Source organism: Tripterygium wilfordii, chromosome 16 (assembly GCF_013401445.1).
Source record: "Tripterygium wilfordii isolate XIE 37 chromosome 16, ASM1340144v1, whole genome shotgun sequence".
NCBI lineage: Eukaryota > Viridiplantae > Streptophyta > Magnoliopsida > Celastrales > Celastraceae > Tripterygium > Tripterygium wilfordii.
Window position 1 is genome coordinate 9,464,678 of NC_052247.1, and position 24,715 is coordinate 9,489,392.

A 24,715-nucleotide genomic window follows, 5' to 3' on the forward strand; every position below is an offset into this window, starting at 1 on the left:
TAATAGCATATGTCAAATGATTTACTTTTCATTTGGGCAGGTATTATTGTGGGACTGGACTTGCTGCTGTGAGGCAAAAAGAAAGATGCCATTGTCAATCGACAACAAGAGAACGGGAAAAACCTTCACAACCATGCTCATGATCTTTAGCACTTTTTCATTAAATCATTGGCAGAAACAGGCATTGAAATTATTTGCTCAGTTGATTCTGCTTCAAATATGAAGAATATTGAAAGGAAACAATAGAAATGACATGAATCAACTCAAAGATTAAGAAAGCAAACCCACTCAACATATTATTGAACAACATCTTGTTCACATTGGAATGAAAATCATGCATACATTTACTTAAGGTCAATTTGGAACAGCCAAACCAGTAACATGACAGAAAATCAGCTCAAAAACTGTAAGTACCGCTGGTTGAAAATTTCCATGAAGTCATTTCAACGAGTTCTCAATATCAATCACGAATCGATACTTCACATCCTTCTTTATCAACCGCTCAAGAGCTTCATTTATGTACTGAATCGGAATTACCTCTACCTTCGGATAAATTTTATGAGCAGCGCAGAAGTCCAGCATTTCTTGTGTGTCTTTTGTACCACCTGCTGCGCTACCAGATACGGTTTTCATACCTGCCAGAAGGTTAAGTAAGATGAATTATGCAGGGTCCATAGAACAACCAAATTCTCATTATTTTTCAGAGTGAGCTGAAAGTGTAGATATTTCTGAAGTACCCATAACAAGGCTTCCAGGGTTGAATTTGACTTCACTTGGGAACCCAACGAGAACATAAACACCGAAAGTTTTCAACAGCATCATATATGGATCAAATGGGTGATCACCAGATGCCGTGTCAATGATAAAGTCTAATGATTGAGCCTCGGCCTGCACCCAAGATCATACATGCCAATTGAAAATCAAATTATCAGTTTCAGAACTTTTGCTACGTGATTGTAGTAAACTAATTTTTCAAAGCCCAATGCATTGTTACCATCAGCTGTTGTTGGTCAGATGTAACCACAAATTTGTCTGCACCAAGCAGAGTCAGAGCTTCTTCTTTCTTGGTTACGCTCGTACTGAGAATCGTTACTTTCAGTCCAAAAGCCTTCCCAAACTTCACAGCCATGTGACCAAGACCACCGAGCCCAATCACTCCTAAAGACTTACCAGGTTGATTCATCTTATGGCGAATCATGGGAGAGTAAACAGTGATTCCTGCACAAAGCAAAGGTGCTGCTAACTCCGAGGGATAGCCGTTGGCAATCCTGAAGCAGTACCTGTAAACTCGGCACCCAATTTGTATTTTCAGTTGCAGCAAAAGTTGGTTAAATCTTTTGATTTTCAAGTTAACTAGTCGTTAGCGTCACATCATCCACCGTTAACATGGAAAATTATGGCATCAAATATTTATGCTGTCACTACCAATGACCCAATAAAGATTCATCAAAGCAATGTACTTTATTCAAAAAAGAAATGTACTTGATTTGAAAATCCAAAAAATTCTAAAGCTGTTGGATAAAAAAAATGATAAGCATAACAACAGAATACATACCTCTCATGAACTACAATGTAACTGGAGTATCCTCCTTTAGTAACAGTACCATCCACATCAATGGCATTAAAGGTGAATGTTGGAAATTTTACACAGCAAACTTCTTGCAAATCATTACAGTACTCGCAGTTTCTGCATGAGTTGACATAAGTGCCTACTCCGACACGATCACCAACCTTGAAGCCCTTAACATTGGAACCAACCTCTTTCACAAGTCCCACGATCTCATGTCTGTAATAGATAAAATCATTGATGGATAAGCTCAAGATGATGCAAAAGTATATCAAGATATAAAATCAGAGACCACTTACCCTGGAACCACTGGATACTTGGAGTCTCCAATCTTATTCCTAGGCAAAACAACATCGGCATAACAAACTCCGCAGTGTGTAATTTTTAGTGAGACATCATCACTTCCAAGAGCCCTGATCCAATTTCCCCAAATTAGTTCTATGACACATTATATCACTATATAACCAATCATAACACATGGAATACTATTTTCCTTAACTATCTCATGATTTCTGAAAGTTGATGAGCCCAGCCATAATTTTTAACAACTAAAAAGGATCCATTCTTGAAATCTAATATTGAGGCTCTCAAAGATGAACTCATCGACAACGCAGAAATCTTATTTTCCCTTAAATAAACACATCGTTTCCAGAAAGGTTTACTAATCTTGCAAAGTAATTTCGTTTTCAAATTTCAACACTAGAAGTAAAAATAGTGCTAAAAAGGAGAGACAGTGTAGCACTTTTCATAGAAAACTAACATAAAACTAACTGATGTGTATAACAGATCACATAGAAAGGTCTAACATAAAGAAAACCGAAATTCTCTGATTTCTTTTCCCTCTTGAAGATAAATTCAATTTATTTTTTTTTCTCGAAGATAAAATTATTAACTATACCTGCGGCTGAACTTGTAAGGTGAAAGAACTCCAGATGTATCTCTTGCGGCCCATGCTAGACAGTCCTCACTTGCACTCTCAGAGCTCATTATTAACTTGTCATTCAAAAAGAACATGAGTATCAGGGTGTAAATCCCTATGGAGTAAAAGGAAATTTTGAAGATTGCAAGCATCATTCTCCCTCACATAAACTACTTAACTTTTTTTTTTCACATTAAGCAGAATAAGATAAGTAACAACCACAAGAGACATTATGCTACTGCAAAATATAGCCCAGCCACAAGCTCAATCTCAAAAGTAAAGTTAACAATACATCATCTTCAGCGCCTTAATTCCAAAGTCCAAACAATTTAGGGTGAATCCACTAAAATCAACATAGCATATATGAAACAGATTACAGAATTCATAGCCAAAACGATATAAATATCCAGGATCATACTTTTCATGGTGTTGATGGCAATATACAAAGGATCAATAGATCACACAAGTACCACCCAATGAAAATTTCTGTAATTCGTTCGCTATACAGAAGGAAAAGAAACCACCAAGAGAGCCAAACGTCGGTCACAGACTGAAGTAGGCAAATACAGAGAGAGGATACGAAACCATAAAAACACAAGGAAAATATTCAGAACTTTAAATGAAAGAGCAAGAAAGCCATTACCTTTTTTACGTTTCAGCAAGGCAGAGATGAAGTTTAGCAGATACCCAAATGGAGTTCTTTGATTCTACCGACAGCCTTCTTTTAAACCTGATAGAGTATTTATTGTACCAGTAGTAGCACTGATCCACGAAAGGATGAAGTTGAAGAGAGAAAGTCCGTGTTCGGACTATGAAGTTTTGAATGGCTGTGTTTTATACCATCCAACATATTAGTCTATAATCCTGCCAGCGCTTGGAGTGGTCCTAAGTCTGCATAAAGAAGGAGGGTTATGGTAGGTGGATAATTAATGTAAAGTTTTGTCAAATTTATTCCATTTGTATTTATTGTTAGTGTTAGAGTATCAATAGGAGCTCATCTTAATATATTCTCTAAAATATAGTAAAATGAGTCATTTTATAGTTTTACAGAATCACAATTCAATAGCACTCCACAACAGTTCATTTAAACCATCTTCTATAATTTAAAATATTCATTTCTCCAATCACTTTTAAAGTCGTTTATGTTTAATTTTTATCAATTACATTATATAATAACAAATATATTTTTGACAATATCATTTTTAAAATAAAATAATATATTAAATATATATTTTATAAGAAATTTTGATTTTTTCAATTTAGTCTAAAAGTTTATTCGAACGGCTATATTCTCAACACTCAAAATTCCAACGATCATATATCGAACGGCTATATTTACAAGATATTCGAATGGTCTAAAATATTCTAATGGCATATTGTAAAGGATCAGAATATTTCAAAGCATATTTTAAATGATCATAATATTCTAACGGCATATTCTAATGGTCAATATTTTAAACATTACTTTTCAACCGTCACATACTTTTACTATAAAAGAACTAGTGTCTCATAACTTCATTTACAACTCTCCCAACTTTCTTCATTATATTATATTTTTACAATGAATTCTCTTTTCAAGCGTATACAAAAATTTTACGATGATTCATCCTCAAACTTGTCCTTTGAGGATGAGTTTGAAGATCTTTTATTTTTGGAGTATGAAAGAAAACGATTCGAGCGAGGATCAACATCACGTATCGGTTCTCATCGACAACATTCGGTCATTAATCGTAATCGACTGCAAGATCATGAACTCATTTTCAACGATTATTTTGCAGAATCACTAGTCTATAATGATGCTATGTTTAGAAGGAGGTTTCGCATGAATCGAGCTCTATTTCTTCGCATTCAATCCGCAATAGAAATGCATGAACCATATTTTCGACAACGAAGAGATGCAGCCGGTAGACTGGGGCTATCTTCTCTTCAAAAGATAACTGCAGCATTGAGGATTCTTGCTTCCGGAGTTGCTGCAAATTTCATGGACGAATATGTAATAATTTCAGAAAGTACTGCTATTGAGAGTGTGAAATATTTTACAAAAGCAGTTATTTCTATCTTTGGTCCTGAGTATTTGAGGTCTCCCAAGAACAACGATATTGAACTACTACTAGCATTAAACAAAACTCGTGGATTTCCTGGGATGCTAGGAAGTATAGATTGTATGAATTGGAAGTGAAAGAATTGTCCGATTACTTGGAAATGTATGTACACTGGACATTGTCATGAACCAACAATTATTTTAGAAGCCGTTGCATCATATGATCTATGGATATGGCACGTATTTTTTGGACTACCAGGGTCCCATAACGACATCAATGTGTTAGAACGATCCCATGTTTTTTCTGAACTAACTCAAGGGAGTGCCCCTATAGTTAATTATTCAATCAATGGTCATAACTATACAATGGGACACTACCTAGCTGATGGTATATATCCTTCCTGGGCTACGTTCGTGAAATCGATCCAGCTACCACAAACTATGAAGGCCAAACATTTTGCAAGGTGTCAAGAAAGTGTCAGAAAAGATGTGGAACGTGCATTTGGAGTACTACAATCTCGATTCGCAGTTGTATGTGGCCCTTCTCGTTACTTTGAGACAGAAACACTTAAAAGAGATTATGCTTGCATGTGTCATATTGCACAACATGATCGTTGAAGACGAGCGACATCTACACCTTCAACCAAATATATCCTTCATATATGATCAAATCGATGAAAGTCCTCCACCAATAGAAGTGTCAGAAGACCATGCATATAAACTTCAGAATTTCATAGATCAACATTTTCAAATCAGAGATAGACAAGTTCATTCTCAGCTCCAAAGTGATCTTATTGAGCATTTATGGAATATTTATAGTGAATCGTAGTTTGTACTCTTTACATTATATTTTAATTATTTTATTAGAAAAGTGTAACTTTTAAGTAATTTTAATTTAATAAAAATTTGTTATTTGTTTTAAGGTTTAATCGGTTAAATAGGAAATATAAATATAAAAAAAAACGTTGTTTATTAGACTAAAAACAAGTTTATTTATCCACCAAGCTTGACAAACAAAGAAAATTTTGGATAACTATAAAAAATAATTGGGTAGAATATAATTGGATGGTTCATAACTCTTATTATTTTATCTTAAAAAATTGTTTAGAGGATCTACAATGCTCCGCCACCTCTAGCGGACCACTGTAGCATCACGGTATTATAGAGGGCTGCGTCTTGTTAAATAGAGGAACTGTTGTGGGTTTTTTTTTGAACTTTTTGATGAATGCTCCACCAAAATGGGATACAGTATGGCTTTAGTGTAGCCGCTAGAGCTGCTCTTAAATTGAATAAAGGAGGAGGGTTACGTTAGGTCGAGAGTTAAATGATAGAGTGATAATAGACTCAAATTTTTTAGAAGAAGACGACAATAATCCTCACCGATTTGCCTATAGTAATCCAGGAACTTTTGAGTCGCTTGATGTATTTGCTGACAATTTCTCACGCTCCAGCCAATAATGTCAAATCTCTAATTTTGCTCAAAAGTTACCGGATGATGTCTACATTATCCCACTTGTTCTGTTGGTCAAAAGAAAAAATCCATAAAAAAATTACATTTCTTCGTCGTCTATTGATTATGCAATAGCATATGTCAAATGATTCACTTTTCATTTGGGCAGGTAAACAATGTCGCGATTTCCAGCTTGATAGGAGCATTTGTTATTATTGTGGGAATTTACTGTGTGTTGTGGGGCAAAAAGAAAGATGCCATTGTCAATCGACAACCAGAGAATTGGACAAAACCTTCCCTACCATGCTACAACCACCAGCGAATGGAAAAACCTTCATTACCATGCTCATGATCTTTAGCACTTTTTCATTAAATCATTGGCAGAAACAGGCATTGAAATTATTTGCTCAGTTGATTCTGCTTCAAATATGAAGAATATTGAAGGGAAACAATATAAATGACATGAATCAACTCAAAGATTAAGAAAGCAAACCCACTCAACATATTATTGAACAACATTTTGTTTACATTGGAATGAAAATCATGCATACATTTATTTAAGGTCACTTTGGAACAGCCAAACCAGTAACATGACAGAAAATCAGCTCAAAAACTCAAAGTACCGCTCATGAAGTCATTTCAAGGAGTTCTCAATATCAATCACGAATCGATACTTCACATCCTTCTTTATCAACCGCTCAAGAGCTTCATTTATGTACTGAATCGAAATTACCTCTACCTTCGGATAAATTTTATGAGCAGCGCAGAAGTCCAACATTTCTTGTGTGTCTTTTGTACCACCTGTTGAGCTACCAGATACAGTTTTCATACCTGCCAGAAGGTTAAGTAAGATGAATTATGCAGGGTCCACAGAACAACCAAATTCTCATTATTTTTTCAGAGTGAGCTGAAAGTGTAGATATTTCTGATGTACCCATAACAAGGCTTCCAGGGTTGAATTTGACTTCACTTGGGAACCCAACGAGAACATAAACACCAAAAGTTTTCAACAGCATCATATATGGATCAAATGGGTGATCACCAGATGCCGTGTCAATGATAAAGTCTAATGATTGAGCTTCGGCCTGCACCCAAGATCATACATGCCAATTGAAAATCAAATTATCTTTTGCTATGTGATTGTAGTAAACTAATTATTTCGAAGCCCTATGCATTGTTACCATCAGCTGTTGTTGGTCAGATGTAACCACAAATTTGTCTGCACCAAGCAGAGTCAGAGCTTCTTCTTTCTTGGTTACGCTCGTGCTGAGAACCGTTACTTTCAGTCCAAAAGCCTTCCCAAACTTCACAGCCATGTGACCAAGACCACCGAGCCCAATCACTCCTAAAGACTTACCAGGTTGATTCATCTTATGGCGAATCATGGGAGAGTAAACAGTGATTCCTGCACAAAGTAAAGGTGCTGCTAACTCCGATGGATAGCCATTGGCAATCCTGAAGCAGTACCTGTAAACTCGGCACCCAATTTGTATTTTCAGTTGCAGCAAAAGTTGGTTAAATCTTTCGATTTTCAAGTTAACTAGTCGTTAGCGTCACATCATAAACCATTAACATGGAAAATTATGGCATCAAATATTTATGCTGTCACTACCAATGACCCAATAAAGATTCATCAAAGCAATGTACTTTATTCAAAAAAGAAATGTACTTGATTTGAAAATCCAAAAAATTCTAAAGCTGTTGGATAAAAAAAAATGATAAGCATAACAACAGAATACATACCTCTCATGAACTACAATGTAACTGGAGTATCCTCCTTTAGTAACAGTACCATCCACATCAATGGCATTAAAGGTGAGAGTTGGAAATTTTACACAGCAAACTTCTTGCAAATCATTACAGTACTCGCAGCTTCTGCATGAGTTGACATAAGTGCCTACTCCGATACGATCACCAACCTTGAAGCCCTTAACATTGGAACCAACCTCTTTCACAATTCCCACGATCTCATGTCTGTAATAGATAAAATCATTGATGGATAAGCTCAAGATGATGCAAAAGTATATCAAGATATAAAATCAGAGACCACTTACCCTGGAACCACCGGATACTTGGAGTTTCCAAGCTTATTCCTAGTCCAAACAACATCAGCATAACAAACTCCGCAGTGGGTAATTTTTAGTGAGACATCATCACTTCCAAGAGCCCTGATCCAATTTCCCCAAATTAGCTTTATAATACATTATATCACTATATAACCAATCATAACACATGGAATACTATTTTCCTTAACTATCTCATGATTTCTGAAAGTTGATGAGCCCAGCCTTAATTTCAACAACTAAAAAGGATCCATTCTTGAAATCTAATATTGAGGCTCTCAAGATGAACTCATCGACAACGCAGAAATCTTATTTTCCCTTAAATAAACACATCGTTTTCAGAAAGGTTCACTAATCTTGCAAAGTAATTTCATTTTCAACACTAGAAGTTAAAATAGTGCTAAAAAGGAGAGACAGTGTAGCACTTTTCATAGAAAACTAACATAAAACTAACTGATGTGTATAACAGATCACATAGAAAGGTCCAACATAAAGAAAACCAAAATTCTCTGATTTCTTTTCCCTCTTGAAGATAAATTCCATTTATTTTTTTTTCTCGAAGATAAAATTATTAACTATACCTGCGGCTGAACTTGTAAGGTGAAAGAACTCCAGATGTATCTCTTGCGGCCCATGCTAGGCAGTCCTCATTTGCACTCTCAGAGCTCATTATTAACTGGTCATTCAAAAATAACATGAGTATCAGGGTGTAAAACCCCATGGAGTTGAAAGAAATTTGAAGAATCAAGCATCCTTCTCCCTCACATGAGCTATTTAACCTTTTTCTTTCTTCACATTAAGCAGAATAAGATGATAGGAGAAGTAACAACCTCAAGAGACACTATACTACTGCAAAATATAGCCCAGGCACAAGCTCAATCTCAAAAGCACAGTTAACAAAGCATTATTATCAAAGCCTTAATTCCAAACAATTTAGGGTGAATCCACTACAATCAACTTAGCATATAAATTACATAATTCATAGCCAGAACGAGATTAATAGCCAGGATCATACTTTTGATGGTGTTGATGGCAATATACAAAGGATCAATAGATCACACAAGCATCACCCAATTAAAATTTCTGTGATTTGTTCGCTAGGCAGAAGGAAAAGAAACCAACAAGAGAGCCAAACGTCGGTCACAGACTGAACGAGGTTAATGCAGTGACCGGATACGGAATCATAGAAACACAAGGAAATAGCAGCACAAAATATTCGGATTTTAAACGAAAGAGCAAGAAAACCATCACCTTTTTACCTTTCAGCAAGGCAGAGATGAACTTCAGCAGATACCCAGATGGAGTTCTTGATTCTACCGATAGCCTTTTGTTTTAAGCCTGATAGATTATTTATAGTACTGGACTGACCCACGAAAGGATGAGTAGTACTGATCCACGGAAGGATGAAGACGAAGAGAAAAAGTCCCTGCTCGGACTTTTTTCAATAGCGGTGTTTTATATTATTGTTCTGGATCGACTACACAATCGCACCAAAAAGTCGTCAGAAAATCAATTATCCAGCATATTATAATCCTCGGTCGCGAGTTTTGCCTATAGTATTCCAGAGACTTTTGAGCCGCTCCATGATGTATTTGCTGACAATTTCGCACACTCCAACCAAGCCAATTATTAAGAGACTGAGACTTTCTGGGCTCCAAACAATGTCAAATCTCTCATTTTCCTCCAAAAAGCCAGATAAATATTTACATTATCCCGCATTCCCACTTGTTTTGTTTATCAAAAAAACAGATCTATAAAAAAATTGCATGTCTTCGTCTTCTATTGATTACGCATTAGCATATGTCAAAACCTCAAATGGTTCACCTTCTATTGATTACGCATCAGCATATGTCAAGACCTCAAATGGTTCACTTTTCACATTTCCTGATCAACATTATAGCAATTTGAGGATATAGGCTTCAACCAATGACAGCAATAGATCTGAGTTACTAAACCAACAGTTGCTCATTTTGTTGTATTGCCCAGGATCTTGAAGAAATGTACCTATGAGAAGACAAACCAAGAGAGTCTAAAAATTAATGATAGAATCAGTGGCTAAGGGTCCTTTTGATTCTGCAAACTTGTCAATCAAACGCCTCATACAAAAGAAGCAGAAACTCAAATGCACCCTAAATGAAAATGAGTACATTTCTTGAGGAGATTTGGAGAATTTCAGAGCAATTGTTTCAAATTCATTACATGTTCTAAAATGTGTACATGAACATCCAAGACAACTAAAGGCAATACAAAGATTATTAATGCTTTTGCACAGCTCCACCCGACTCTTGTTAATAGACTATGGAAAGTCACTAATACACAAAAACATGCTACAACCTTCTAAAACAAAATAGGAAGAGGCCTATATAACCAAGAGCCTAACAATGGTGTTCAGACATCTCGGAAGTCAGAATGAAGCCCAAATAGCAACAAAATGGAGCAAAAACATTCACTGAACTTGAGGACCGGCGGAGACTGCACGTATCTTCTCAAGTTCACTTTTTCCCCTTGCCTGAAGACTTCTTACTCAGCTTTTTCCCTCCTCTTAATGGAGGGCTTCCTAATCCGCAGTTTATTTACTCCTTGACTGTTTGATTGCTCAGTTTGAGGGTCTTCAAGTAATGCCATCTGAGCATGAATGATGAAAAAGAAGCTAGTTTTCAGATGTTGCTGAGGAATGAAGGTGGTAACAACTCCATTACTGTGATCCCTATATTGGGGATGGGAGGAATCGGTAAGACTACCTTAGCACAGCTAGTCTACAATGATTCAAAAGTAAAGGGCTATTTCGATATCAAAGTATGGACATGTATTTTCTGGAAATTTGTGATGTTATCATCTTAACGAGAACAATTATGTGTTATGTAGATCTAGAGATTCAAACATGGGGATATTTGCTGATCATCCCAATGTTCGAATCTCTGGATCTATCTAACACATAATTGTTCTCATTAAGATGATAACATCAAAAATTTTAGAACACATACCCATACTTTGATGTCGAAATAGTCCTTTACTTTCGAATCTTGTAGACTAGCTGTGCTAAAGTTGTTTTACCGATTCTTCTCATCCCCAATGTAGGGATCACAAAAATGAGGTTGTTACCACCTTCATTCCATAACATCTGAAAAATAGCTTCTTCTTCATCATTCTGCAATTTATATTCCATTTGAGCATTATCATCATACGTGTTTTGCTTTGCAGTCCACTAATGCTAGAATCCTGTTATGTCAAGGAAAATCTAATAAGCAACATGAAAACATATGTCTGAATAAAGAAAGTGACTTTAGTATTTCATTCTTCTCTTGTAATCTTCATATTCAATTCCTCCCTCAATCCTCTTCACGAGGGATGATTAAATCACAGAGGATGCTGACAAACAAGTGAACAACCCGTGATTATAAGTGGGACAAGATACCAATCGCTTCTATGACTTACAAGTGATTATTCTATATTCTACATGCTCGAGGTGCACCTGCATCAACATGCAGAATCTGAGGCCAAATTTTAAGGCATATATTTCCCAACAATATTTATACATCAAAAGAGAAAATCCAAAAGTCAACATCAATTCAAGTCATTAAGACAAAATGTAATGTTGAGGGTATAGAAGGTCTGTCCATTAAAAAAACTAGGATGTCATTACTCATTCATAGAATTGTTGTCCAAATGGCTCGCATTCTGTCACCAAAATGATGAAAACCCAATCACGTCTATCAGGATTTCAATGAAAGAAAATTGTATAGAAACATAGCACATGTATTTTTCCTCATGCTGAATCACTTTATCATTGAGATCAACAAAATGTTATCCAAATCATCAAGCACTGGAACTTATTCTAAAACAAGGGTAGCCAGATCTTAGGAGCACTGCCAATTTATATAACAAGGAAACCACAAAACTATTAACACCACAGATCTTAGGAGCACTGATAGACATGGCTCATAGTTCAATTGAACATTCTGATTCTAATGTGAAATAATAGATGGAATTCAATCACTACAAATAGGAATCCAATGCATTTGACATAGTTTACAAATTACGACAACCCTGTGCCAAAAGTTTACAGCAAACTTGGGCGTTTTAGCGACAAGGAGTATGCATAGTAGAGGTTATGATTAAGACAGGCCAAGGAATTCAAGTTAGCTGCCCTTTGCTAGTCCCTACCATAAGTGCCAGAAGCAATTTTCATCCGACTTAGTATCAAAAAGAACTATGAGAATCAAAACCTAAGTAAATAGCAAGAATCATAGACACTTGCTATCAAAGAAACGCAAAATTGAAAATCCAACAAATACATTCAGCGCAGATTCTGTAAAAGAACACAACTTTCATTGTAGATTAGACTGATTAGTTCTTTTGCGGTTAGTGAATCGCAGTTAGCAACATAGCTCAACTACCCCCAATTCGACTTCACAAATAACCAAAACAAGATTAGATCAATTGATTTCTATCACTAACAAAAGCTCTTATTAAGCCTCATCCAGTAATAATCATTTTGATACACTATATCCAGTTCTAATTGCAATACTTGTCTACATTATCCGAAAATAAATCAACAAGAAACATGGAAACATGAAAGTTGTAATGATAATGATATGGGTTTTTGTCTGTGTAGAGAGAGATTGAGAAAACCTTGGCTTGAATCCAGGTGTCAGAGACGGTGAGAGGGCCGTGCTGCTTGATGACTCCGTAGATGATTGGGCAATAGAGTTAGCTTCTTGTATAGGTACCTTCGGATTTATCTTCCTCACGTTCACGGCTCGTCCCGAGAGAAATATCGTACCAATACTTTCTTTCGCTATACCGGTAGATCCATTACCACCACCGCCGCGAAGACCACCAATCCACATCGTGGGTCTCTTCCTCACGTTCACGGCTCGTCCCGAGAGAAATATCGTACCAATACTTTCTTTCGCTATACCGGTGTTACACATCCCACATCGAACAAATGAGGTGTGGAGTGCTGGTTTAAATGGATCAAGGCACCCTCCCTTAGCAAGCCGGTTTTCTAGGGTGAGTTCTACCTTGGGCCATGACAATTGGTATCGAAGCCCAAGTTTGGGCCTGTGGGCTTTGTGGCCACCATGGTCTTCGGGCCGTGGGGCGTGTGTGTGGGGGACGCCGGGATGGCAGTGTTCGCCCGGGGCTAGTAAAGCTAGCGCACAACCTGACCGCGTGGTCGCGGTCGCGGAAGCGTGGTGGTTTGTTACACATCCCACATCGAACAAATGAGGTGTGGAGTGCTGGTTTAAATGGATCAAGGCACCCTCCCTTAGCAAGCCGGTTTTCTAGGGTGAGTTCTACCTTGGGCCATGACAATTGTCACGGCCCAACCCTCTTGCCAACCAAAGCCCAACCGACACCCTTACGGGCCGGCTGTAACCAAGGCCCAGGACCGAGCCCATCTCTAGGCTGGCCCGAAAACCTTGGCTGGTAGGTTGAGAAGAGACCGCGCTTATAAACTAGCACCTCTTCTCCCACCTAACCGATGTGGGATGTATGACAGAGCCCACCCCTTCAAGACCAACGCCCACGTTGGTCGAGCACCATGGCAGCTTCACTCTGCCGCTGTTGGCCCCTCAACAGGGCACCAACCCGACAGGTAGCCTTCTCCATGGCCTTTCCAGGGTCCCTGGGCCTGGCCCAAAGGGCCGGTTAAGTGTAGCCTCTGATACCAATTTGTTACACACCCAAGTATAACTCAAGCAAACAACACTCAACGATGGTTGCCAGATTCGAGATCGGCGGTCTCCAAGATGTAACGAAGCAACACAGTCTAAATTCCTCTTTTTCCATTGGCGTAGTTTCTACCCTGATTTAATACTTCCTCATGATGGGCCTAATTAGATATAACCCAAACACCAATTCATCTCACTAGATTAGGCCTAAGTCTACCAGGTGAGGCCTAAGTCAAACTCAGCCCACCAACCAAGACAATTCATCCCCCTCAAAAAACACCTTGTCCACAATGATAAGGATCTCCTTACAACCAAAGCCCAACCGACACCCACCTAATGGGCCGGCTGTGGCCAAGGCCTTCACGCAGGCAAGGGGCCCGTTCCTACCCACTCATGGGCTGCCCAATCCCTTGTGAAAACCTTGGTTGCAAGGGGAGGCCCATACCTCCCCCTTATATTCTGCACTTCACTCCCACATCTGGACGATGTGGGATTTATGCACGTAACATACCCCCGCTCTTACAAGGCCAACGCCCACGTTGGCCCACGCTGTCCCTAAGACAGGTCGCCCCTTCCGTGAACGCAGCCCCGCCCGGCCCATACCGGGACAGAGGAGCACAATGCATAACCCACAGCCGCCCAGCTGGGTGGCTCCGATACCAAATGATAAGGATCTCCTTACAACCAAAGCCCAACCGACACCCACCTAATGGGCCGGCTGTGGCCAAGGCCTTCACGCAGGCAAGGGGCCCGTTCCTACCCACGCATGGGCTGCCCAATCCGTCCAACCACTCTCATGGTACGCGGTGAGGAAGACCCCGACAGTGCATGCAAAGAAATTTCAGGATCTTGGGTGGAGGACCCCGGCATAGCACTAATAGAGACCTCATTTCCTTCGGCAATGGCCACCGTTTCTGCCTTCCCACCCATTTCAGCCAGAGAAAAGTTATCCGCCTGAGTCTCGATGTAAAAGAGTTTGGGGTTTGGACACTGGTGACCCGGAGACCATTTAGCATCACAGCTATAACATAACCCCCTCCGTTTCTTCTCGCGTATTTGCTGGTCTGTAATTCTCTGGACTGGAGGCCCTTTTGACAAAAAACTTGGTTTGGGTAACTCGGAGGTGACGGGGGAACGGGTGGTTGTAGGAGGTGTCGGATGCATTCCATAACCTGGGTAGGGGAGTGATAATACTGCAGGAGGCGCGGGCAAAGCCGGTGTAAGGGACCCCACACTGAGTTCGGATTGATAGTGATGGTGATGCAGCATTGCTCCCAACTGTGGGTGACGAAACTGTCGCTGCGTGATCTGAAGAGTTTCTTCTTGCATCCTGGCTAAAGCTTGGGCTGCCAAAATTGATTGGGGCATCAACATTTTAACTGGTAACCGAATTTCCTCCTTCAAACCCCCCAAGAAACAACTCAACTTATGGGCTGCTGTCAACCCTTGGACCTTGACAACCAATTCTTCAAACTTAAGGCAATACTCATCCACCGAGCCAGTCTGACGGAGTCGCATTAACTCCTCCAGGGGGTCCTCAAATAATCCGGGGCCAAAGCGAGTACGCAACGCACTAACGAAATCAGTCCAAGACGGTAGTTGGCCAGAAACTTGGAATTCCCGGCCCCAAATCGCCGCACGGCCCTCCATATGATAAAGAGCGATCAGGGCTCTCTGTTCCATCGGGGTCTGATAATAAAGGAAGTATTGACTAGCTCGTTGGAGCCACTCTGTTGGGTCATTACCGGAGAACTTCGGAAAATCCAACCGTGGGTTGCGGTTCTGCCAAGCCACATGTCCAGCATTCTCATTCCTCCCACGCTCAAGAGCAGGAACTACTAAGGCTGGGTCTGGTGGTGGTGGTGGGGCTGGTGCCGGAGGTGCCTGAGCTGGAGCAAGGCGCTCGTGGAGGGATTGAATCGCTGCGTTCTGAACCTCGAAACGGGCTTCAAAACGGGCTGTGAGAGCTGTAATAGCCGCCAGGATAGTGGAAGGAGAGTCATCGTCCGTCATCGCTCTCGTCTTAACCATGAGCAAGAAGGTTCCTCTGATACCAATTTGTCACACAACTATAAATGAGCAAGTAACCAGGAGATAAATAAGACCAACACAGTTAACTCCAACCAGAACTGAGGATATCTATATATGACTGAATGAACTCCAAGTACATAACAAGAACAGATCCAGGGTCCCTCCAAGCAAGTGACCACAGGTAACGCCCTTTAGAGAGAGGCGGCTCTCCAAAACAACCCTAACACAGGAATAACTTCAACAACAACTTAACCTACAAAGCAACAACAATACATATACAACATAAAGTAATCGCAGCCCTTCATTGCTTCTTCTCATCTGATGGCTGCAGTTCCAGGAAGCAACAAAGAGATACTAACAAAAGACGACGTCGCTTAAGTCAAAGCCACTTAAACAGACTCGTGACCGGTAGATCCATTACCACCACCGCCGCGAAGACCACCAATCCACATCGTGGGTCTCTATGCTTCTACAGTGTCTCAGTCTCTCTCAAAGACTCAAACCTTTCAAGGGTCTCCGCAAAGCTGGAGCCTTGAACCCCAGAAAGGCAGAGACCCCGACTGTCTCGGTCTCCTAAAGTGTGTTTGGATTGAGGGATTTGGGGGAAAGGGAAGAGAAGGGAGGGGAGGGGGAGAGAAGGAAAGGGAGGGGAAGGGGGACTATTTTTCTCTCTCCCATGTTTGGATAGATAAAGAAAAGAAGGAAATGAAATTTTTTTAATTTATTAATTTGTCTTTATTTTTATATTAAAATATTTCGTATAAGGGTAAAATAGATATTTAACTTACAAAAGACTCAATTAGTAATTCATTCCCTCCAAATAACTCCATTTTGGAGAGAAAGAATTTTAACAAAAATTTAATGAAATCTTCCTCCCAAATCCCCTCAAATCTCTCCCCTTAATTTTTAATAAACTATCCAAACAAGGGAATTGGAAGGAAACTCTATTTCTCTTCCTTTCCCTTCCCTCCAAATCTCTCAATCCAAACACACTCTTAAAGACTCAAACCTTTCAAGGGTTTTCGCAAAGCTGGAGCCTTGAACCCCAGAAACTCCGACCCATCTAAAAGAAGCACGTACGCTCACGTGACCAAATGTAGTTTCCAATAACTTTCGAAAAATAAAAATAAATGAATGGCCTTGTCTTGGCTTGAAGTAGTCACGGTGCGAGTACTCGTGAACCTTACGACACGGCACCCACGACTCACCACAGCCATTAGCGATTCTATTTTGAGTACTGGTCCTTACTTTTCTCTGCTCCTTTTTCTATACCTATTCGCTTTCATCTCTGTAAATGTTATTATTGATTTCTGTTTCATTATTTACTGATTTTTTGAATTTCCTGCTCTTTCCAATGGCTTAGATTTTGCGTTGAATTTGCCCAAAATTGGACTTAAACAGCAATTAAAGTTTTTTTTTTTCAGTAATTTGTCATCTACGTATTTATACTGCATCATTTTGTTGGCATAGGAGTGTTGATTACATAGTTTTTTGCAGTAAAAGAAATTAACTATATTGTCTCCTGTTCCTTTTTAAACGAACTTCAAAATTGTAAAGGAAGGAAGTTCTGCACCAATTTGGTTGATAGATTTTTATTTTGTTTTCCCTGACATTTAAGAAATGTTAGCAGAGCACTACTTCAATAACTAAACTTGCATTCTTGTCATAGAGCATTACGGTGCATTATTGATGTCACGCCCCGCCCCAGGAACGTGACTTATTAGCAACACGTGTGTGCACCCACGTGCCGTCACTTAAAACAAAGACTCAAATAACATTTATTCACCATTAAACCAACACAATGTTAAACAAGAATTCGGCAGCACCTCCCCGTATATCAGAGAATGCCTCCTGCATAAAACATAGCAATTTAAAACCAACAAATGCCCATACCACCAAACTAAATATCCAGGGCCTCCGGCCATATCATCCCAAACATAAATCATCATACACACATACATACCAAGGCATCAAGTCTAACCATCCAAAATCATCATTCATCCCACACATTACGTATATATCCCAATATACAATTTAGCCAAAGACTAATCAAACACCACACAAAAATAAAACAACAAACCACTACAAGTCCAGGCCATCCGCGTCACGCTCCTCCCTGCTGATCCGTAGTCGGAGCACTAGTGCTAGTACCTATATCACCTGAGGAGGGGAAAAATAAAACGGTGAGCAGGAGGCTCAGTAGGGATATCAAATAGGAGTATTAAGTAAGAAAACAGTCCGGAATATTATAAAGCAATAACGCAATGCAACAATATGCCACGTTGTCAAACAAATGCAATTCCGTACATCTAACCGAGCCATGTCGCTAGAGCCAATTAGTCGAAACCACTAGCACATGCTCTCACAAATACTCCATACCATGCCACTAGAGCCAATTAACCGGAACCACTAGTGCATGTTCACACAAGTACCATCAACCGTGTCACTAGAGCCAAATAACCGGAACCACTAGTATACGTTGACGTACGTACCAAAATCCAAACCACCACTTCCACCATGCACAAATGCAACATCACACATTAATATTATGCAACTAAATTCATTTGCGCCCGATTTCATTCAAACATATGATAAAGAGCATTGACTACTCGATAGGTGATCGAGAGTCCAAGGGTAATGCCTCACATATAATCATTTAACAACAAGGGTATTTCACGCACAATAGTATACATGCAAAGGTTTGTTTCCCCTTGGACAATAAGGCGGAAACAAATGAAATTAATCATAATTCGGGTAGCCAAAGTGTTCGAAATTTAGGGTTAAGAAAATCCCTACCTCGTTTTAGCCAAACACCACAACTCTTCCATGCCCAATCAACCTAAACCATACACACATTTACAACTCAATTTACACCCCAAAATTATTATTTTCCAAACCAACTACTCACATTCATCTCAAAATTTCAAGGTAAACTACTCACCTTGACAAATTCTTCAAACCTTAGCACAACCACCACTCCTCCTATCTCCACACTTCAATCCAAGCTCAAATCTAGCATCAATATACATAAACTTTGATTACTCAACAAGCTTTTACCCCAAAACCTCCAATTTCACGAAATCCCACAAAACCCATAAATCCTAGCTTTAAATCCATGGAAATCTTACCTCAATCTTGTGAAGATCTTGCAATCCAAGCTTTAGAAAGTCCAAAAGCTTCAATTCAAGCTCCTTTCTCCTTGATTCACACCAAAATCCTTCTTCTCTCTCTAGTTCTCTCTCTCTCTTGGCGTTCTCTCTGTCAAATGTGTGAGAAATAATAACCCAGATCTGTCTCAATGTGTTTTAAAACGAAATTTATCGTCGAGTGTTCGGACGGCTCATAAAGTGTCTGGACACTTTATGAACAAATCGAGACAGAGTGTAAAACTGCTCAAAATTTGCTTGAGGTGTCCGGACACTTCACCATTTTTTTTTATTTTTTATTTTTTTTAATTTGAGTTTTCACAATTGACATATTTGATTTGTTGCTCAAGTTGCCTTCTGGTAATGTTTTACAAGGATATGCGTTCCTCTTGAAGTGAGAGACGTTTTCTTAGATGACATAGTGTTGAATAATCTTTACCTTCAGAATCAGAATAAAAAACTCTGTATTGCATTTGGTATGAACGTGGCCACAATGCTTTTACTTACCTTGTTTGCCCAATTCTTATTATTGTTATCTTATATCTTTATGCCCCTCAACACCCACTGAGTTTCTCATATCTCTTACAGATGATTTCTTGCTACAAATGAGTTAGTCTTTGTGTTTGGGTAATCCAAACTTGTCGTCGTTATAGGTTGACAAACATAAGGATGGCAATGGAGGGGTTGTTGGAGGCTGTGAACTTCATCTGCTCAATGGAATTCTTGATAATGGCAGTGTTGTGGACAATGTCTCTCTTAACCTCATACCTCCAGTTGTTTGTGCCATGTCTCTTTGGACAGAAGATCGATGCTTATTCTCGTTGCCTTCCTCAGATGAGAGGGGCTATTAGGCCCGTTTACATCGACACTGGTGATATGAATTATAATTAAAAATATATATTATTCTCGTGCTTGCTTTTTATTTGCAGGCTACCTCTGGTTTGGGTGCTGCAACCGCTCAGGCTCTTTCAAAAGAAGGATTTTGTTTTGTTCTTGGTATTCTGCTCACTTTCTTTCGCTTGTATGTTTTTTTTTCTCATGCATGAATGCTTCCAGTTATTATATGATAAACTAATTAACCACCAATGTGACCAATGTGATGCATCCTCGGCATACGAATTTCATGATTTAGAGATGCATCCCCAATGTACGAATTTCAGGTCTTTGTCACGTATGTCTTTCTGAACTTGCTGCTTTCTCATGGTTGGTTTATGATTATAGCATCCAGAACTTCAGATTGAAGATTGTTTATTGAACACAACGATCTTGTGTAGTATTTGAATGTACTTGGCTATTCTTTACCTTTTCTTGTTTGTATAAATATATTTTAGGCAAACGTATAACATTGGTTAAATTCTTGCTTCCATAATAATATCTTACATGCTTAAATCCTTTGAAGATTTTTGTCATAATTTATTCTTCCACTATCCACTTTACCTAATAATCTTTTTTTTGTTCCTTTCAATGTTAAGTGCTACAGATCCCGGGGAGTGAAAACCCATATAATGCGAGAAGTTCCTTCCTGTCTATCGCGTGCAGCTTTTGTAATGTTAAAGCTTCTGGGGCTTTTGCAGTCAACTGAAAATGGGGTAAGATACATAATTGATGCTTCCTTTGCCCCACCTGTAAGTTTTCCTTACCCTAGTTATTCTTTATAATGCATTTTAAAAATGTTTTCTTTTGAGCATTCCCTGTTTTTGCCAGGCCTCGAGTTCAAGTTTAGACGAACTGTATTAACACTATTGGTTTCATTGGTTCATTTTGATATTGGAGAACTATAGTTGCATTGATTCATTCAACAGAGGTAGACTGCGTTGGAATGATGAACAGTGTCCTTCGAGAGACATCTACTTTCTGAAGGCAATGGCAACAAACAGAGCTGCATTTCAGGTAAATGGGATTACTTACGGGACATTTATTGTCCACAAATCAAACACATTTCATAATAGCTTGAGCCAGTTGTACATTTTATTCTTTTGCCCAAGAAAAGAGGATTGTCAACATCCAAATAAAGCTGGGGAGAACTCTATCCCAAGTCTGATTCAAAGCTCATCTAACTTTAATGCATACATGAACTATATAACTTGGTGTTGTATCTCTCTGGCGTCATGGTAATAGAAAACCTGATCTTGTTTTCTAACAATCTGTGGTTTATGTTTGCCGCTTTCATGATTCAGATTCTGCCAACTCCTGTTTATGAACTACTAATTTAAGCACAATATTTTGCATTATTTGATTTATTTTTATGGATCATTAGTACCGTTGCATGCAAACTGATGTCTGTGATACGTTGGGACTCTCAAACTTTTTGATCTATTTCTTCTTTTTCTATGTGCTAAGTAGTTCTGTTGTTGGCTGCATGAGATAACTTCTCATTTTCTGTTTCTGCTGAACTTACTTTGGCATTTAGCAATTGCATTTTTAACAAATTAGATTGGAATCATGTGGTTGGTTTTCCCTGAATGCAACTGTGGATATCAGCCTTGTAAGTTGTCTGGCCTCACAAGCCTTACTTGCTGTCCTCTTGTTGTCATCATGACACCAAGTTTGCTTTGCTTCCCCAGCAGCTGAGTGCCTTGAATACATGTTGTTTTTAGTTACCATTTTGGCATATCTTGTATTGGCTGCTTGTGACTCTGAAGATTTATTTCCACCTGAGCTTTTCTGCAATTAAATGATACAGACTACTGGAATTCTATATAGTTTTCAGCTAGCAAATTTGCTTTTAAGTTCTTTGACTATCTAGTTTACCATATATATGTTTGGCCTGTTTTGTTTTTTCGATTACTCGTAGTTGCCTGACATGGTGGAAAGGAGGGTATTGCCAATACTGTTGCTTGAATGTCTCTTTCTATCTAACTAATATATTGCGCACATCTTCATCAAGCCTCAAATGCTTCAAAGGATTTGTATACAAATCAAGAGGAAAAAAAAAAGAATCTGGGGATAGCTTGTAGTCGTAGGTGAGGAAGGAAAAAACTTGATACCTAAAGACAACTATTGATTTGTGAAGACATGCCTTCAAAGATGCGTAATGGTGCTCTATCTGACACCACTATGTATCTGCATCTGGGCAGCAGGTATCAGTTTCTTCCGAAGATGAAGAGGAGGCGGCGAGACAACTCCGACGACAAGTGGGACAAGAAGACTGGGAAGACAACCATTTCTGAATACATTGCATATGGAAACCATGCTTACACCTTCCCAAAACCTGAATCCCCTCACCTTCCGCAAACTCTGACAAGCAAATAGCACACTCTACCTCTGTCCCTGCCAACTTCATCCCAGCTGAAAACACCAAGGTTGCAGCCACCACCAAGGTTGCTCCCATGGCCTCCAGGTCTGGTTTTCCCCTATCTTCTTCCCTTCTGTTAGGCTCCCTGCTACGACGCAAGAAGCAGCGGATTCCAGCATTGAGAACCAGAGCACATATCAGTGTTGTGAATAGAATGATGAAGAGCACATGGTGGCAATGGAGCTGCCACTGTATCTGGCTCTGGCTCTGGCCGCATTTGGTTCTGGCTTTTGCTTACTTAGCTGCTTATTAGAAGAGACAGGCAGAGAGTGCAACGGTGGCTCTACCATGTTTTATATGCCATTTGACAGAGCTATTGTTTACATTATTATTATCCATGATAAGATTGAGAAACTATATTGAGATAAATCCAACTCTTAACAGATAAAAAGAAAAAAGCAAACAACTTGGCGGCCCTTTTTGAATTTGTGTAAAAAAATAGTGATGGGATTTGCAGAAGGATAAGCTTTGAAGAAGCCCCAAAATAGTGAACTTTTTTTTTTTGGGTTGTATTATTGGGTGAGGTATGTTGGAGAGAAAAGTACACTTCTTCTCGACTCCTGCAGTCTTATTATGATTAATTCTTGAGGCCCACAAGGCCCACGTTAATTAATGGAGACATCCAATATTTGTACCTACTGAATTGACACACTGCATCGCTAGGAACCACTTGAACTTTCTGCTACCAGACCAGACAAAAAAAACATGAGAAAATTCTGAACAACTAACTGGAATTAAGAATTGCTTTGCCTTGAATCCAAGGCAACAGCACTATCACTTGTTACTGTTCTATGGGAATGGGACCATTCTTATTTCTTCAGCTGGTACATTACTTACTGGACTGGGCCAGTATACGAATACGAGGAGCCTCGTTCGGCTTAATAATCCTGGGCTACTTTACTCATCAAAAGCCCAACCACCTTAGTGAGAATGATGGGCCGCCAATCTTGTCCAACTTAACTATGTAGTAGTCAGTATTCTTCTCAGTGGGTTGGGCTAATACGTAAGAGAAATCCTTATGTTAGGTCTGAGTTGTTAGGGTAAGCTTAGATAAAGAAAGGCATGCAGTGAGGTAGGTTCTGTTCCTCTTTTTTCTTCTTTTGCTTTATGGAATATGTTTGTTCTTCATGGAATAATGCTTTTGCGTTTAGGGTTTGTGGTGGTGCAAACAATCCTCTCATTGATTCCGTGGTCTGTATGAATTTTATTCTAATTGTTCATGAGCCCACATCCAAGCTTATCCAAAATAAAACAATATAATAGCTCTTAATCAATCAAACGTGAGGTTTATGGGAGTATTTTTGTTATGAGATGGAAATTCCTATTCATAGGTAATTTGAAGAAGTAAGTGAGAAGTAGAAGGAAGAAAGGATATATAGAAATTTGACCCAAATCACTTGAGCTATTGGTCGCTTTGGGTCTAAGGTCGGCACGACTTTATCCTTATTAAAAGGATCCTCAAGTGTTGACATATCAGGCTTAACTTATAAACCACATCACTTGATACTCTCTCAACAATGTTGGACATTTTCATTCTAACACTCCCCGACCAGCACCCACATGGACCATATGGGTTAGGGTCCATGTGATACCCAACCTTGTAATGGTCTATCCATAAACATAGAAGAAGCAGGTGACATAAGACTGTTACAAACCATTTGAGATATTATCCATGTCAATTGGTAATCTCAAAGTGATATAGGAAATTTTCATTCTTAAGAAAAAGCAGACATTACATGAGGTGGAGTTTGCATGTTTTGATGATCAAAAAAGCTACGGATCCCAATTAGATGTGTCCTAGTTAATATCCCAGTGCTTAGTTAATATCCCATGAGGTGGAGTTTGCATGTTTTTATCCCAGTGCTTAGTTGACAGGCTGATCTGGAAAAAATATGGGTCCCACTTAATCACTTCAACTCATCCTCTCTCAACCAATGTTTAACCTAGGGTTAGATGCTCCTCTCCCAACAATCACGATTCTCTCAACGTAGATCTTTCTCCGTCTCTCTTCCAACTGATAACTGAGATCCGTAGCTTTTTTGTTTGACGATTGAAGGTACTACTACTGCGTGGTTTTGTTTCTCTCCACTCTTATCTGTCACGAGATAGACAACAAGACAAGTTTGTACTGCATGGGCATGAGTTCCCATGAACATAATGATGAATTTCTTAGGTAAAGTTCTGTAACTAATTGGTTGACAATTAGTCTTTTAGAAGAGAAACGACAAGGCAATATCCTTTTGACTTTAGAGACAGAGATCCACTTCTCCACCCAACTCCCGTTTCCTTTTCAATTGACATGTACACTTCCATCCAACATAGAAAGAATCCCAACTCCAAAGTTATCCCAAATGATGAGATAAGTGCACATTATTCATGTAAAATTGTAGATCTCATACATCCACACATGATTCATATAAAATCATGTGTATCCATTTTAATATTTGAGATGTATGATATAAAAATACTGAAATTCATAAGACCGTTGTATTTTCACACCCTTTATTTGTCTATATCTTTTTTTT

At 39.0% G+C, this 24,715-nt stretch overlaps 5 protein-coding genes and 1 long non-coding RNA gene across 12 annotated transcripts; 1 reads left to right on the forward strand and 5 right to left on the reverse strand.

Annotated features, from left to right (window-relative positions):
- Positions 1-270: 270 nt before the first annotated feature.
- LOC119981319 (probable cinnamyl alcohol dehydrogenase 1) lies at positions 271-3,382 on the reverse strand. Of its 2 annotated transcripts, none has more exons than XM_038824401.1 (7): positions 3,132-3,382; positions 2,466-2,563; positions 1,867-1,980; positions 1,556-1,786; positions 995-1,280; positions 738-888; positions 271-635 (listed from the first exon to the last, which is right to left on the reverse strand). In XM_038824401.1, exons 2-7 carry the CDS (start codon positions 2,552-2,554, stop codon positions 439-441), a joined length of 1,068 nt encoding a protein of 355 aa, XP_038680329.1. In that variant the 5' UTR covers positions 2,555-2,563; positions 3,132-3,382; the 3' UTR covers positions 271-438. The 2 variants fall into 2 exon arrangements, with proteins under 2 accessions (XP_038680329.1, XP_038680328.1); XM_038824400.1 differs by having other exon boundaries at positions 2,466-2,560; positions 3,130-3,382.
- Positions 3,383-4,047: 665 nt separating this feature from the next.
- LOC119980772 lies at positions 4,048-6,329 on the forward strand. Its single transcript, XM_038823567.1, has 4 exons — positions 4,048-4,648; positions 4,787-5,058; positions 5,636-5,683; positions 6,147-6,329. Exons 1-4 carry the CDS (start codon positions 4,048-4,050, stop codon positions 6,327-6,329), a joined length of 1,104 nt encoding a protein of 367 aa, XP_038679495.1.
- A 127-nt stretch (positions 6,330-6,456) lies between these two features.
- Positions 6,457-9,498, reverse strand: LOC119981317 (probable cinnamyl alcohol dehydrogenase 1). 2 transcript variants are annotated; one of them, XM_038824396.1, is made up of 7 exons: positions 9,300-9,498; positions 8,622-8,716; positions 8,032-8,145; positions 7,721-7,951; positions 7,159-7,444; positions 6,912-7,062; positions 6,457-6,808 (listed from the first exon to the last, which is right to left on the reverse strand). In XM_038824396.1, exons 2-7 carry the CDS (start codon positions 8,708-8,710, stop codon positions 6,612-6,614), a joined length of 1,068 nt encoding a protein of 355 aa, XP_038680324.1. In that variant the 5' UTR covers positions 8,711-8,716; positions 9,300-9,498; the 3' UTR covers positions 6,457-6,611. The 2 variants fall into 2 exon arrangements, with proteins under 2 accessions (XP_038680324.1, XP_038680323.1); XM_038824395.1 differs by having other exon boundaries at positions 9,292-9,497.
- A 660-nt stretch (positions 9,499-10,158) lies between these two features.
- Positions 10,159-16,374, reverse strand: LOC119981321. Of its 5 annotated transcripts, none has more exons than XM_038824404.1 (3): positions 16,160-16,364; positions 12,673-12,965; positions 10,159-11,259 (listed from the first exon to the last, which is right to left on the reverse strand). In XM_038824404.1, exons 1-3 carry the CDS (start codon positions 16,199-16,201, stop codon positions 11,220-11,222), a joined length of 375 nt encoding a protein of 124 aa, XP_038680332.1. In that variant the 5' UTR covers positions 16,202-16,364; the 3' UTR covers positions 10,159-11,219. The 5 variants fall into 5 exon arrangements, with proteins under 5 accessions (XP_038680332.1, XP_038680335.1, XP_038680333.1 ...); XM_038824407.1 differs by lacking the exon at positions 10,159-11,259 and adding an exon at positions 11,268-11,512 and having other exon boundaries at positions 16,160-16,370; XM_038824405.1 differs by lacking the exon at positions 10,159-11,259 and adding an exon at positions 11,519-11,718 and having other exon boundaries at positions 16,160-16,371.
- A 1,199-nt stretch (positions 16,375-17,573) lies between these two features.
- Positions 17,574-19,035, reverse strand: LOC119981423. The gene is made up of 4 exons (XR_005464116.1): positions 18,878-19,035; positions 18,691-18,761; positions 18,546-18,588; positions 17,574-17,909 (listed from the first exon to the last, which is right to left on the reverse strand). It is a non-coding gene; the product is annotated as an uncharacterized LOC119981423 (long non-coding RNA).
- Positions 19,036-21,652: 2,617 nt separating this feature from the next.
- Positions 21,653-22,506, reverse strand: LOC119981403 (RING-H2 finger protein ATL79-like). The gene has a single exon (XM_038824495.1). It carries the CDS (start codon positions 22,224-22,226, stop codon positions 21,951-21,953), a length of 276 nt encoding a protein of 91 aa, XP_038680423.1. The 5' UTR covers positions 22,227-22,506; the 3' UTR covers positions 21,653-21,950.
- Between the last annotated feature and the right edge of the window lie 2,209 nt (positions 22,507-24,715).

What these genes read in the sequence shown, in the direction of transcription:
- LOC119981319 (XM_038824401.1), bottom strand. Translation starts at nt 2,554, where the DNA reads ATGAGCTCTGAGAGTGCAAGTGAGGACTGTCTAGCATGGGCCGCAAGA. An exon ending in AAGTATCCAGTGGTTCCAGG is followed by an intron (nt 1,787 to 1,866) that starts GTAAGTGGTCTC and finishes TATCTATTACAG; the next exon opens with ACATGAGATCGTGGGACTTG. An exon ending in CTGACCAACAACAGCTGATG is followed by an intron (nt 889 to 994) that starts GTAACAATGCAT and finishes TCTTGGGTGCAG; the next exon opens with GCCGAGGCTCAATCATTAGA.
- LOC119980772 (XM_038823567.1), top strand. Translation starts at nt 4,048, where the DNA reads ATGAATTCTCTTTTCAAGCGTATACAAAAATTTTACGATGATTCATCC. An exon ending in GATGCTAGGAAGTATAGATT is followed by an intron (nt 4,649 to 4,786) that starts GTATGAATTGGA and finishes TTGGACTACCAG; the next exon opens with GGTCCCATAACGACATCAAT. An exon ending in CGGACCACTGTAGCATCACG is followed by an intron (nt 5,684 to 6,146) that starts GTATTATAGAGG and finishes TCATTTGGGCAG; the next exon opens with GTAAACAATGTCGCGATTTC.
- LOC119981317 (XM_038824396.1), bottom strand. Translation starts at nt 8,710, where the DNA reads ATGAGCTCTGAGAGTGCAAATGAGGACTGCCTAGCATGGGCCGCAAGA. An exon ending in AAGTATCCGGTGGTTCCAGG is followed by an intron (nt 7,952 to 8,031) that starts GTAAGTGGTCTC and finishes TATCTATTACAG; the next exon opens with ACATGAGATCGTGGGAATTG. An exon ending in TACATTGTAGTTCATGAGAG is followed by an intron (nt 7,445 to 7,720) that starts GTATGTATTCTG and finishes CCGAGTTTACAG; the next exon opens with GTACTGCTTCAGGATTGCCA.
- LOC119981321 (XM_038824403.1), bottom strand. Translation starts at nt 16,201, where the DNA reads ATGTGGATTGGTGGTCTTCGCGGCGGTGGTGGTAATGGATCTACCGGT. An exon ending in GTGGTAATGGATCTACCGGT is followed by an intron (nt 12,960 to 16,153) that starts CACGAGTCTGTT and finishes TGTAACACCGGT; the next exon opens with ATAGCGAAAGAAAGTATTGG.
- LOC119981403 (XM_038824495.1), bottom strand. Translation starts at nt 22,226, where the DNA reads ATGGGAGCAACCTTGGTGGTGGCTGCAACCTTGGTGTTTTCAGCTGGG.